This window comes from Salmo salar, chromosome 01 (assembly GCF_965601325.2).
Source record: "Salmo salar chromosome 01, fSalSal1, whole genome shotgun sequence".
NCBI lineage: Eukaryota > Metazoa > Chordata > Actinopteri > Salmoniformes > Salmonidae > Salmo > Salmo salar.
In genome coordinates, this window is record NC_138291.1 from 146,374,767 (window position 1) to 146,387,156 (window position 12,390).

The window sequence follows — 12,390 nt, forward strand, 5'->3', positions numbered from 1 at the left end:
GAACATGGTACCTTCAGCCGTTTGGAAATTGCTCCCAAGGATGAACCAGACTTGGAGGTCTACAATTGTTTTTCTGCGGTCTTGGCTGATTTCTTTTGATTTTCCCATGATGTCACGCAAAGAGGCACTGAGTTTGAAGATAGGCCTTGAAATACATCCACAGGTACACCTCCAATTGACTCAAATTATGTCAATTAGCCTAACAGAAGCTTCTAAAGCCATGACATCATTTTCTGGAATTTTCTAAGCTGTTTAAAGGCATAGTCAACTTAGTGTATGTAAACTTCTGACCCACTGGATTGTGATAGTGAATTATAAGTGAAATAATCTTTCTGTAAACAATTGTTGGAAAAATTACTTGTGTCATGCACAAAGTAGATGTCCTAACCAACTTGCCAAAACTATAGTTTGTTAACAAGAAATGTGTGGAGATTTTGAAAAACAAGTTTTAATGACTCCAACCTAAGTGTATGTAAACTTCCGACTTCAACTGTATATGGGAAAAAATAGACGTTTTAAAATTTCGACCAATCGATTGGTCGAAAGAACCGACGACTCTCGGTCTACTAAGATTTTTTGGGGTCGGGAAGAGCACTACTACTCACCACTTTCAAAGCGAAATACATATGGATAGAAATTAAGACGTCTTGACTGCATAAGTATTTCGACCAACGTCTGCTTGGCGTTGGTCTAAGCAAGACTTCATGGAGGCTGCTAACATTGTGTTTTGCGGAAGTAGCCTAATGCCACAACACTCATCCAGCGCCGTGCAATCAATGAAAGGCAATAGCGAAAAAGTGCTGGTTGCATTACAATATTGATAGTCTAATCCTACTGCAGAGGTCTTATGTCTTTAGACACAGCTAGCCTACCTAACATCCAGGAGATATGGCAAGACATTCGGCTGTGCAAATATTCAATTATGTATGTTAATGTAAATAAAATGTTAATTGAAAATATAAAACATACATGAGTGTGAACTTTCGTAAGGCATTCACTATAGGCCTATAGGCATAAAGAATCCTGTTAGTCTTTACTACTGGAATTGGGTTGATCCTTTGGCACCATAGTCATCCTTTCCTGGTAGAAAACCAGGCCCCGAGTTCATATAAAAAGGATTGTAGTTACTAGCCTATTCTATTCTAGAGCCCGACCGATTTATTGGTTGACCGATATATACACTTCACAAAAATATAAAAGCAATAATTTTACTGAGTTACAGTTCATAGAAGGAAATCAGCCAATTTAAATAAATTAGGCCCTAATCTATTGACTTCACATGACATGGGTGGGCCTGGGAGGGTATAGGCCTACCCACCGGGGAGCCAGACCAAGCCAAACAGAATGAGTTTAACCCAACAAAAGTGCTATATTAGAGACAGAAATACTCCTCAGCACCCCTTCCCCCGACGATCCTGCAGGCGAAGGAGTTGGATGTGGAGGTCCTGGGCTGGCGTGGTCTGCGGTTGTGAGGCCAGTTGGACATACGGACAAGTTCTCTAAAACAACGTTGGAGGCAGCTTATGGTAGAGAAATGAACATTAAATTATCTTGCAACAGCTCTGGTGGACATTCCTACAATTAGCATGCCAATTGCATGCTCCCTCAAAACTTGAGACATCTGTGTACCAAAACTGCACATTTTAGAGTGTCCTTTTATTATCCTCAGCACAAGGTGAACCAGTGTAATGATCATGCTGTTTAACTAGCTTCTTGATATGCCACACCTGTCAGGTGGATGGATCATCTTGGCAAAGGAGAAATGCTCACTAAATGCAGATGTAAACAACGCTGTGCACAAAATGAGAAATAAGCTTTTATTTTGGCTCATGAAACACAGGACCAACACTTTACATGTTGCTTTTATATTTGTGTATCTGCGTTTAATCCACTGAAAAGGACCGATACTGTCATGGCCAAAAGTTGAGAATGACAAATATTAATTTTCAGAAAGTCCGCTGCCTCAATTTGTATGATAGCAATTTGCATATACTGCAGAATGTTAATAAGAGTGATCAGATAAATTGCAAAGTCCCTCTTTGCCATGCAAATGAACTGAATCCCCAAAAATAACATTTCCACTGCATTTCAGCCCTGCCACAAAAGGACCAGCTGACATCATGTCAGTGATTCTCTAGTTAATACAAGTGTCAGTGTTGACGAGGACAAGGCTGGAGATCACCGTCATGCTAATTGAGTTCGAATAACAGACTGGAAGCTTCAAAAGTAGGGTGGTGCTTGGAATCATTGTTCTTCCTGTCAAATACGCTTACCTGCAAGGAAACATGTGCCATCATCATCATTGCACAAAAAGGGCTTCACAGGCAAGGATATTGCTGCCAGTAAGATTGCACTTAAATCAACCATTTATCGGATCATCAAGAACTTCAAGGAGAGCGGTTCAATTGTTGTGAAGAAGGCTTCAGGGCGCCCAAGAAAGTCCAGCAAGCGCCAGGACCGTCTCCTAAAGTTGATTCAGCTGCGGGATCGGGGCACCACCAGTACAGAGCTTGCCAGGAATGGCAGCAGGCAGGTGTGAGTGCATCTGCACGTACAGTGAGGCAGACTTGGAGGATGGCCTGGTGTCAAGAAGGGCAGCAAAGAAGCCACTTCTCTCCAAGGAAAACATCAGGGACAGACTGATATTCTGCAAAAGGTACAGGGATTGGACTGTTGAGGACTGGGGTATAGTCATTTTCTGATGAATCCCCTTTCCGATTGTTTGGGGCATCCGGAAAAAAGTGTGTCCGTAGAAGACAGGGTGAGCGCTACCATCAGTCCTGTGTCATGCCAACAGTAAAGCATCCTGAGACCATTCATGTGTGGGGTTGCTTCTCAGCCAAGGGAGTGGGCTCACTCACAATTTTGCCTAAGAACACCGCCATGAATAAAGAATGGTACCAACACATCCTCCGAAAGCAACTTCTCCCAACCATCCAGGAACAGTTTGAACAATGCCTTTCCCAGCATGATGGAGCACCTTGCCATAAGGCAAAAGTGATAACTGAGCGGCTCGGGGAACAAAACATCGATATTTTAGGTCCATGGCCAGGAAACTCCCCAGACCTTAATCCCATTGAGAACATGTGGTCAATTCTCAAGAGGCAGGTGGACAAACAAAACCCCACAAATTCTGACAAACTCCAAGCATTGATTATGCAAGAATGGGCTGCCATCAGTCACGATGTGGCCCAGAAGTTAATTGACAGCATGCCAGGGCAGATTGCAGAGGTCTTGAAAAAGAAGGGTCAACACTGCAAATATTGACTCTTTGCCTCAACTTCATGTAATTGTCAATAAAAGCCTTTGACACTTATGAAATGCTTGTAATTATTACTTCAGTATTCCATAGTAACATCTGACAAAAATATCTAAAGACACTGAAGCAACAAGCTTTGTGGAAATTAATATTTGTGTCATTCTCAAATCTTTTGGCCACGATTGTAAGATGCAGAGAAAACTCAGCAAATAAAAGCTGTTAATTGAATGACTGCATTTCACTTTCTCCTGAGGGGGGGGGGGGGGGCACTCTTTACATGGCTATAAGCCCCATCTTGCCTTGCGCTACAGTAAGACTGGACCACAACCTGGCCAATGCAACTACGCCAGTTACATAAGAGTGAACTACCACAGAGTTACTGACGAACAGTTACTTCTTCTACGGTGACCGCAAAGTAGACAGAAACCAAAAATGTGTATTGGCCATATACTGTTACACAAAGTGTCATGTTAGGGAGTTGGGTGTCGTGACAAACAAAAAACATTCAAATCTGTGGTAACATCAATGTTACAGCCCTTTAGTGAAGCCAGCAAAATCTGGTGTGCTATATTTGCTCTTTGTGAAGGGCATTCTTCAAGCACTGCCAATCAAATGTTTTCTGAGATAGTAAAAAGCTTAGCAAGTCACAAAGTAACACTTTGTAGCTACGTTTTGATGCATGGTTTCGCTTGATAAGGACGGGTCTAAATTCACATTTTGCCACCCCCATTTCCACGACAAGTTCTAGCTAACTCGCTGTGCGAGAGTACTTTGAATTTTGAGAATGATGTTTTTCCCTTTCATTTTACAGTCATTTGACAGACACTCTTACCCAGAGCAATTAGGGTTAAGTGCCTTGCTCTAGGGCACATTGGCAGATGTATCACCTAGATGGCCCTGGGATTCAAACCAGCGACCTTCCGGTTACTGGCCCAACGCTCTTAACCGCTAAGCTACCTGCCGCCAGAATCCAGTGGCTACTGCCCTACAAAGAAATAAGATGTAAACAACTAAATACCAATACATTGAAAAAGTGTACTGTCGTTTTCCAGCTGGTTAGCACGAGGCAGCTCATTCTTCAGAGCCTAGACAATTTCTTTGCTGGAATCTGTGCAGTTAATCCTCCTTTTTACAAAAGTAACAGTTTTTCCATTAAAAAAAATTGCGGCGCTTACGTGATTGTTCTTTCCTGAAATTTAAGAAATCATCTTTGAGTATCTTCATGGGGCTGTTTTAAAACACACAAAAAATTAATTCCAGTTAAAAAAAATACAAATAAAAGGCAGATATCGCTCATCTGTTCATATTTCCACTAAAATCAGATTTGGATCCAAAAATCCCATATCGGTCGGGCTCTACTCTATTCATGCGCTCTGCCAAACAGGAATAGCCAGGCCCGATACGCCACACTTGTAATTAGTTTGAGAAAAAGCGGGTATCTCCTGTCCATTTCATTCATTCAGTCAGTAATACAGAAATGACTAAAGCTGTCTATCAGGGGAGGGAGCAGCGTCATGTAGTTTACTGTTGAAACGGGATAAAAGGTCAGTGCTACGCCTCGTTAGTGGTGTTATGGTCCAGGCAGTCCCAGAAAAGACGTGTTCCTAAAGTCTGCATACAGACTTACTGAGATGTATTTTTCCCCATAGGGCTTCCGCACACACACACCACAGCTCTCCCTCTCTATCCTGAACAAAAATATAAAAACGCAACATGTAGTGTTGGCCCCATGATTTATGAGCTGAAATAAAAGATCCCCAAAATGTTCCATACCTGTTAACGACCATTTGTCCTATGCCAAGATAATCCAGCCACCTGACAGGTGTGGCATATCAAGAAGCTGATTAAAAAGCTAGATCATTACACAGGTGCACCTTGTGCTGGGGACAATAGAAGGCCACTAAAATGTGCAGTTGTGTCTCACAGCACGCCACAGATGTCTCAAGTTGAGGGAGCACGCAACGTGCATGTTGACTGCAGGAATGTCCACCAGAGCTTTTGCCAGAGAATTGAATGTTAATTTCTCTACCATAAGCCACCTCCAACGTCATGTTTTAGAGAATTTGTTGGTACCTCCAACCAGCCTCACAACCACGTGCATGGCGTCGTGTGGACGAGAGTTCTGCTGATGTCAACGTGCCCCATGGTTGCGGTGGGGTTATGGTATGGGCAGGCATAAGCTACGGACAACAAACACAATTGCATTTTATCAATGGCAATTTGAATGCACGTGACGAGATCCTCCGCCGCCATCACCTCATGTTTCAGCATGATAATGCACTGCCCCATGTTGCAAGGATCCGTACACAATTCCTGGAAGCTGAATATGTCCCAGTTCTTCCATGGCCTGCATACTCAGACATTCCACCCATTGAGCATGTTTGGGATGCTCTGGGTCGACGTGTATGACAGCATGTTCCACTTGCCTCCAATATCCAGCAACTTCACACAGCCATTGAAGAGTGGGATAACAATCAATAGCCTGATCAACTCTATGCGAAGGAAATGTGTCACGCTGCATAACGCAAATGGTGGTCACACCAGATATATGGCCCTACCTTTTTTTAAAGGCATTTGTAACCAACCGAAGCATATCCGTATTTTCAGTCATTTGAAATCCATAGATTAGGGCCAAATGTATTTATTTAATTTGACTGATTTCCTTATAGGTGCTGATTCTCAATACAATCTCTGAAATTGTTGCATATTGCCTTTATAATTTTGTTCATTATATATGCCATTTGCATAACATTATAAAAAGCATGCTGGTCTATATCCCTAACAGAGCTGTAAAACACCATTAACAGGCACCTTCTGAACCAGCCACCGTAGGCTTGCATTCCAATGAGAAATTCGGCCTTCTCTGTTGCCAGTCTTGGATTTAACTCAGATCAAATTAAATAATTATTGTTTTCAGAGAGTGGTAATACATCTCCAGACAGTGCTTGGACATTTATAAACAAATATAAAATCCCCACTGAAGTCAAAGTAATGGATTGTATTAAGTAAAAAAATAAAAAAAATAAAACAATATACAGCAAGTAAACTGGTCAAGTTGTCCCTCAATTGTGCTCACATGGATGAGATGGACTAAATAAATGGAACATTTAAAAATCAAATACAATCCTGGAATGTTGAGGGCTGGACAGAAGCCCAAGGGCCATAAGACTTCCTTGTTTGGGAGAAACAAGGCTTCATAACACAATTCCAAAACCGTACACCACCAAGCCAAAGGCATGCATGCTTTGGTCACTGAGGACTCAGCCACCAAGCGACAGAGGACAAGGATTAGTTTCTCAAAACATGTTGCTATAGCAAATGACTATTGACAATTCTGATTGACCCACAAAAATGTGTGCTGGTTTGAAATTACATCATTATTCATGGTAGCCCTACATGAGCAAAACAATCAGAATCTCTCAAAAATGTCTGTATACAGAGCATTTGTGTAGGATATTACCCCAAAAGTTGTGATAACCAAGAGAACACCTCATGACACTGTCAATGCTGAGGCTGTTGTAATAAATTACAGCATGTTGGTAGAATTGTTACATTTCACTAGGTAGTTGCCACCAATTAGGCAATGTAACAATGCTTCCTTATAGGTCTTACAAGACAGGCATGGTAAAATATTGTGCCTCAGTCTGACCTCATGCGCTTCACTAGAGGGAAATCTGAGTGAGACCATGTCCCAGGATGGTAGGTGCAGCTAGAGAATTGCCAAACTCTGGTTAAAAACAACTCGTATTTAATCTACTCAGAAGGGTTGCGATTTAATTAAGTGGTACGTTTTTATCTTAACTTCAAATCACATCATTTTATTAGTCACATGCGCCAAATACAACAGGTGTCGTTCACTTTACAGTGAAACGCTTACTTGCGAGCCCCTAACCAACAATGCAGTTTAAAAAAATACAAATAACAAGTAATTATGACATACATTTTTGTAACCAAGACACAGAACATACATTTTAAAAGATAGAACGGTCAAAATACTATTAGGCTGACCATGTGTGTTGCTTATTATAACTACATAACATAATGGCTCTGGCATTACAGTATTTTAGTTCTACTAAACGGGGGGGTCACTATTTTCCAAACATTGATCACCAGGAGCAGCATACTCATTCAAAATACACTTGGTCTTAGTGGCATAACCTAAATGTTTGCCTCCACATCAATACTTAAGACAGAAGAAAATACTACCAGTAATTTTGAGATGTCACAAAATTAGACTTCAATAATTCCATGAACTGCAGCACAAGACTTCAATTAAAACACCTAAAAAAATTGTAGACAAATGACCCGATTTCCAATTGTGAACAAGAGAGACATGACATGGAATGTACTGCCCAATAAGTTACTATACTGGTCTGAATGGCATCTATCGCAATCATACATTTAAAAATGTATGTAGGCATCGTACAAAATAGAAAATAGTTAGCCATCATTATGGCACATGTAACTACTGATTGCTAACTAGCTAGCTAACAATGATGCGGGAAGATACACCCAGATCTATAAAGACAATGCCTTATTTAGCTAGCTAGCTACTATTTAGGACAATCAATATTACCTAGCTAAATTAGTTAGTGAACTAGCTAAATTAGTTAGCTGTGTTGAATAGCTAGCAAGTCAGCTGCGCACTTAATTGCTAACAAAATAAAAAATGGATGGCACAACGTCCCTATCTATTCATCTGACGCGATAAAACACCGGGCGTGGTATAAATAACGTTATCACAATGACATTTCATGAATTAAGGTGAGCTTTTCTGCCTAGCAAGCGTAAACTGTCTGGCTAACGTTAGTTACGATAAACTCTCTGTGTGCAACTGGCTACGAGAGGTAGCAATAAGCTATTTATTTTAACAAATATATTGTCGAGGGGCTTAAACTATTTAAATAACATGTGGGTATGAGTTGGCGAACCAACGTTAACTAGCAATAACCTTGCGCATTCGTCTAGCTTAAATATGCCACTGAACCCTTTTCGTAGTTCTAAAGCAATGGTAATGCCACCAGGGAGACGAGTCTGAGCTAACTTGCGGCTAGCTGGCTAGTTAACCCCGTTCACGCTAGCCTACTGTAACTTGGACCGTAGCAAGCTAACGTTCAGTTCACTAACACAATTTGAAGAGGGCCATCTCATTCTAACTAAGCGAAAATAGCGGCTGATTCATGTAGGAACGAGATATGTTGCTGTATCTGTGAATTGCAGTGTAAAAATGGCATAACTACACCAATCAATTCAGTCTGGTTAGCCAATGCCTACTCACCAAGAAGAGTAGCCTTGTTCCGCCATGTCGCCGACGACAACAGTGCAGTGGTGGGTTCCGCGACTGTAGAGATTCGTGTCCCTGTGGCAAAACGGTAGGACCTGGTGGACACAATTGCCGCCTTTACTTCAAGATTGGTCTTTTTAACAGTCACTATTTGATAACAACATGGCGATGTACACCAGCCCCCAGACCTGCTAGCAAACACCAGCCGAATAGCTTCCAATCGAATTACAATGATGGTTTGCTAGGTGGCCAAGACAAAGCACGCCGAGAAAAAAACCCTCAATATTTCATCAGTTTCGCGAGTGTCCTGCCGTTTCACTGCCCCCAAGCAGGCCCGAGTCTCAACGGATCCTACACTCGCTGTAAATCCATATTTAGGGGGTGTTTTCTAGCGTCTATATTCAGATATTCCCTAAGTCTGCACCCTCGGCTGTAATGGAAGCCGCGCAGATAGCTTTATTTTCTATGGCGAGAGAGTCACGGGCACGCGCAATATCGCCCTTGCAAGAGAGGTTTACACAAGTACCTGTGTGAAGCTAACCACAATAAGGATTAGCCACAATAGTGGAATTTGCGGTTTGACTTCAAAATAAAAGCTCGCCATTGAAATTGATTCAAATAGTGGAATCATGCCATATTTGGACTAGATAATGCTAATGAACAAGGTCGGAATGTTGTTATATAAATTCAACAAAATACTATAATTTGTTAATTTGACACGAAAAAATCCTCTGTGGATGTGTTAGACGTATATGCACTGTCCAGCCTAAGCTATGGACCAGCCTAAGCTATGGATGTTGCACCCATGAAATGGGGTATCAGCCTACTCAGTGACACTCACAGAAGACAACTGTGTAGAGTTTCCGCAAATATTATTATTGTGGGAATCTAAAAACCAGTGCGAAATGAGCCACATTAAACATTCAGCCTATTATATACATATTGAACATTCATATTGGACTGGACAGCCTAAATTAGAGGTTGTGCACCCATGAAATGGGGTATCAGCCTACTCGGTGACACCCACAGAACACAATTGTGAAGAGTTTCCATAAATATTGCACAGTCTTACCTATGGATCTCTGGAAAATAATTTCTTTAAATAAATGCTGATTAAAACATTATTTATGTTGCAATTTGTCATTATTGGGTATCTTAAATGCTGTCACCAAGTAGGCTGATACCCCATTTCATGGACCCAAGATCCATAGTTAAGGCTGTATATTGCAATATGAATGTTCAATAGAAAGTATGTTGACTGGTGAGCTTAATATGGCTCATTTCACACTGGTTTCAAAATCCTGCAATAAGTGTTGCGATGGTAATATTTTTGAAAACTCTTCACATTTGTGTTCTATGGTTGTCACTGAGTAGGCTGATACCCCATTTCATGGGTGCAACATCCATGAAATGGATTCATAGCAAAGGGGGGAATACATATGCACGCACCGATTTTTTTGAAACAAATCATTTTTTAAATTTCACTTCACCAATTTAAATGAGAGGTTGGAATGCAACAAAATAGAAAAAATGCCAAGGGGGATGAATACTTTTGCAAGGCACTGTACATAGACACACATGCTTTATTCAACGTCAGTGGAATGTCATTGGTAAAAACAGAAAACAATAATGGCCCATGCCAGCCTCTCTGCGGTACACCACACTCAACCTTATTTGCATTAGAGAGGATTCCATTAAATAAAACCCTGTGTTCTATTAAATAGGTAACTCTCAATACATGATAAGGCAGAGGGATGTAAATTCACATCAGTTTTTCAGCAATAGGTTATGATCAATGATATCAAAATCTGCACTGAGGTCTAACTAAACAGCTCCCGCAATCTTCTTATTATACATTTCTTACATTCCATCAGTCATTTTTGTCAGTCAGTGACAAGTGTGTTGAATGCCTTCCCTATAAGCATGCTGAAAGTCCTTTGCCAATTTGTTTTCTGTAAAATAACATTGTATTTGGTCAAACACAATTTTTCCCCAAAGGTTTGCTAAGCACCGGTAACAGGATGATTGGTTGGCTGTTTGAACCATTAAAGGGTGCTTTGCTATTCTTGGGCAGCGGAATGACCTTTGCCTCCCACCGTCTTCTAGGCATAAATTGAAGATGTGGCACACAGGAGTCGCAATGTATTCCACTACCAACCTCGGCAATTTACCATCCAGATTGTCAGTACCAGGTGGCTTGTCCTTATTTATAGATAGCAACAATTTTGTTAACCTCTTCCACATCAACTTTGCGGAACTCAAAACTACTATACTTGTCTTTCATTATTTGGTCCAATATGCATGAATATGAAAGCTCAGTGTTTGTTGTTTGCATGTCATGCCTACGTTTGATAATCTTGTCAACAAAAAAGTTATTAAAGTGGTTGGCAACATCAAAGGCCATCTGCCTTAATAATGAAGGATGGAGCTGAGTTCGCTTTTTGGCCAAGAATTTCATTTATGGTATTCTTTTTATTATTTATCTTGGTTCCATTGTATAGTTTTTTTCTTCTTTTTGTTTAGATTAGTTACGCGTTTTCTCAATTTGCTGTGTGTTTGCCAATCTGCTGTGTTGTCAGACTTATATCCTATTCTCTTTGCCTCATCTCTCTCAGCCATACAGTTTTTCAATTCATCATCTATCCATGGAGATATGGCAGTTCTAACTGTCAGTTTCTTGATAGGTGCATGTCTATCAGTAACCAGAAGAAGAAATGTATCATGAACATTTTAAGTGCATCGTCAGGTAGCTCCTCATTACAAACATCAGACCAACAAATCACATCTTCGACATATGAATCATTGCAAAACCTTTTGTATGATCGCTTATACACTATTTTAGTTCCAGTCTTTGGAGCTTTTATTTGTAATTTTTAGATATGGCTGTTATATTATGATCACTGTTCTGTTTATAAATATCCTGGTAGGTTGAGTGTTAACCTGAACCAGATTACAGGCATCGGATACAGCTTAAAGCTTATTTTTGAGTGGACAGCTTGATGACAACCAGTCAATATTTAGGTCACCCAGAAAATATACCTTTCTGTTGATATCACATACATTATCGAGCACATACTGTATAGTCCATAATACTGACTTTTAGCACATGGGGGTCTATAGCAACTTCCTACGAGAATAGCCTTTAGGTGAGGCAGATGAACCTGTAGCCATATTACTTCCACATCATATGACATGAGATCCTCTCTCAGCCTAACAGGAATATGACTCTGTATATATAAGTACAGTGCATATAAGTATGCCCCCAATGCAATTTTGAAGTGTAATATATCCACAGTGCGATATCAACAGATATATATATATTTTGTTGTTGTTGTCAAATTAACTAATTATTGTCTTTTGTTTAATTTCTATAACAACATTCCAACCTTGTTAATCATTATCTAGTCCACGTGTCAAACTCATTCCACAGAGGGTCGAGTGTCTGCGGGTTTTCGCTCCTCCCTTGTACTTGATTGATGAATTAAGGTCACTAATTAGTGAGGAACTCCCCTCACCTGGTTGTCTAGATCTTAATTGAAAGGAAAAACTAAAAACCTGCAGACACTAGGCCCGTCATGGAATGAGTTTGACACCCCTGGCTAGTCCAAATATGGCATGTTCCACTATTTTTTATCAGGTTCAATCACTTTCAATTAGGACTTTTATTTTGAAGGCGAACCGCAAATTCCATTATTGTGGCTGAAACGTATTGAGGCTAGTTTCACACAGATTACACAAGTAACGTGTGTTCACTGAAGTACAATGGAACTTGAACTGGGTTCTTTCGCTAGTTAGCAGTGTGGAAGCAGCGGAGATACCACGTTGGTCAATGCACCTCAATACCACT

At 40.6% G+C, this 12,390-nt stretch overlaps 1 protein-coding gene across 4 annotated transcripts in view; it reads right to left on the reverse strand.

The window, feature by feature from the left end:
- The window catches only part of sppl3 (signal peptide peptidase 3), a 29,554-nt gene extending 20,484 nt beyond the window's left edge, over window positions 1-9,070 (reverse strand). For 2 of the 4 annotated variants that reach the window (XM_014131586.3, XM_014131560.3), the window contains exon 1: window positions 8,538-9,069. In XM_014131586.3, the coding sequence (XP_013987061.1) occupies window positions 8,538-8,563 (26 nt within the window). In that variant the 5' untranslated portion in view covers window positions 8,564-9,069. Of the gene's footprint in view, window positions 1-8,537 lie in introns of all 4 variants that reach the window. The other 2 variants (XM_014131576.3, XM_014131567.3) reach the window with 2 other exon arrangements.
- Between the last annotated feature and the right edge of the window lie 3,320 nt (window positions 9,071-12,390).